This window comes from Cervus elaphus, chromosome X (genome assembly GCF_910594005.1).
Source record: "Cervus elaphus chromosome X, mCerEla1.1, whole genome shotgun sequence".
In the NCBI taxonomy this organism is placed as follows: Eukaryota; Metazoa; Chordata; class Mammalia; order Artiodactyla; family Cervidae; genus Cervus; species Cervus elaphus.
Window position 1 is genome coordinate 30,702,312 of NC_057848.1, and position 2,226 is coordinate 30,704,537.

Below are 2,226 nucleotides of genomic sequence, written 5' to 3' on the forward strand. Positions count from 1 at the left end.
CACGCCAGTCAGGATGGCTGCTATCCAAAAGTCTACAAGCAATAAATGCTGGAGAGGGTGTGGAGAAAAGGGAACCCTCTTACACTGTTGGTGGGAATGCAAACTAGTACAGCTGCTATGGAAAACAGTGTGGAGATTTCTTAAAAAACTGGAAATAGAACTGCCATATGACCCAGCAATCCCACTCCTGGGCATACACACGGAGGAAACCAGATCTGAAAGAGACACGTGCACCCCAATGTTCATCACAGCACTGTTTATAATAGCCAGGACATGGAAGCAACCTAGATGCCCATCAGCAGACGAATGGGTAAGGAAGCTGTGGTACATATACACAATGGAATATTACTCAGCCATTAAAAAGAATTCATTTGAACCAGTCCTAATGAGATGGATGAAACTGGAGCCCATTATACAGAGTGAAGTAAGCCAGAACGATAAAGAACTTTACAGCATACTAACACACATATATGGAATTTAGAAAGATGTTAATGATAACCCTATATGCAAAACAGAAAAAGAGACACAGAAATACAGAACAGACTTTTAGACTCTGTGGGAGAAGGTGAGGGTGGGATGTTTCGAAAGAACAGCATCGAAACATGTATGTTATCTAGGGTGAAACAGATCACTAGTCCAGGTTGGATGCATGAGAAAAGTGCTCGGGCCTGGTGCACTGGGAAGACCCAGAGGAATCGGGTGGAGAGGAAGGTGGGAGGGGGGATCGGGATGGGGAATACATGTAACTCCATGGCTGAATCATGTCAATGTATGACAAAACCCAATACAATATTGTAAAGTAATTAGCCTCCAACTAATAAAAATAAATGAAAAATAAATAAATAAATGAAAAAAAAATAAATAAATGACAAAAAAATGTCCCAATTATAATGAAAAACATGTATCTACATGCAGAGTAAGATAAAGAACTCCAAAAAAAGGATAAATCAGGAGATCACATTATAATCAAACTGTCAAGAGAAAAAAATAACTCAGAAATAGGCAAAAGAAAAGTATTAATAACTCACATACAAAGGATCCTCAATAAGATAAGCAGCTAATTTCTCATCAGAAACCATGAAAGCGGGACCTCGCGGAGTGCGGCCTGGCGCTGGATCGCACCAGGAGATGGCGGCAGCGGTGGCCGTGAGCGGCGCCAAGCGGAGCTTGCGGGCCGAGCTGAAGCAGCGTCTGCGGGCGCTAAGAGCTGAGGAGCGGCTGCGCCAGTCCCACCTCTTGGCCCAGAAGGTGTTTACCCATAGTGAATATCAAAAGTCCAAAAGGGTGTCCATCTTTCTGAGCATGCCAGATGAAATTGAGACAGAGGAGATCATCAAGGACATTTTCCGACAAGGCAAAACCTGCTTCATCCCGCGGTACCAGTTGCAGAGCAATCACATGGATATGGTGAAGTTAGCATCGCCAGAGGAGATTGCTTCACTGCCCAGAACTTCCTGGAACATTCAGCAGCCCGGGGAGGATGCGATTCTGGAGGAGGCCTTGTCAACAGGGGGACTTGACCTCATCTTCATGCCTGGTCTCAGGTTCGACAAACAGAGCAACCGTTTGGGACGGGGCAAGGGCTACTATGACGCCTACCTGAAGCGCTGTCTGCAGCCCCAGGATGTGAAACCCTACACTCTGGCCTTGGCTTTCAAAGAGCAGATCTGCCTCCAGGGCCCGGTGGATGAGAACGATGTGAAGGTAGATGAAGTGCTTTACGAAGACTGCTGAGCATCTTTGGCTCTGACGACCGCAGCTGAATAATCAAGGTTTTGTGCCAGAAAAAAGTAGACTATATGTATTTTTTCTTTGTCAGAAATTAGTAGAAATTGCACACTAATGTGAATATGGGCTATATTGTTTTTAACGTAAGATACACCTAACATGAAACCAGTTTTAAAAATCAATAGCCTTGTGTGTAATAGAACATTGATTAAAACAGAGGCTATCACTGTGTGATTTTCAATTTAACTTTCTGGCCTTAATGTCCCAGGTTGGTCCATCTGCTTTGTGGTGGTGGTGGTTTAGTTGCTCAGTTGAGCCTGACTCTTGGTGACCCCATGGACTATAGCCCCCTAGGCTCCTCTGTCTATGGGATTCTCCAGGCAAGAATACTGGGGTGGATTGCTGTTACCTCCTTTCAACCCAGGGATTGAACCCAGGTCTCTCACATTGCAGACAGATTTTTTACCACTTGAGCCCTTAGGGAATCCCTGATTCTGT

General features: G+C 44.7%; 1 protein-coding gene across 1 annotated transcript; it reads left to right on the top strand.

Annotated features, from left to right (window-relative positions):
• Nucleotides 1–1,092: 1,092 nt before the first annotated feature.
• On the top strand, nucleotides 1,093–1,751 carry LOC122689832 (5-formyltetrahydrofolate cyclo-ligase-like). Its single transcript, XM_043896594.1, has one exon. It carries the CDS (start codon nucleotides 1,129–1,131, stop codon nucleotides 1,732–1,734), a length of 606 nt encoding a protein of 201 aa, XP_043752529.1. The 5' UTR covers nucleotides 1,093–1,128; the 3' UTR covers nucleotides 1,735–1,751.
• Nucleotides 1,752–2,226: the final 475 nt, after the last annotated feature.

What these genes read in the sequence shown, in the direction of transcription:
- LOC122689832 (XM_043896594.1), top strand. Translation starts at nt 1,129, where the DNA reads ATGGCGGCAGCGGTGGCCGTGAGCGGCGCCAAGCGGAGCTTGCGGGCC.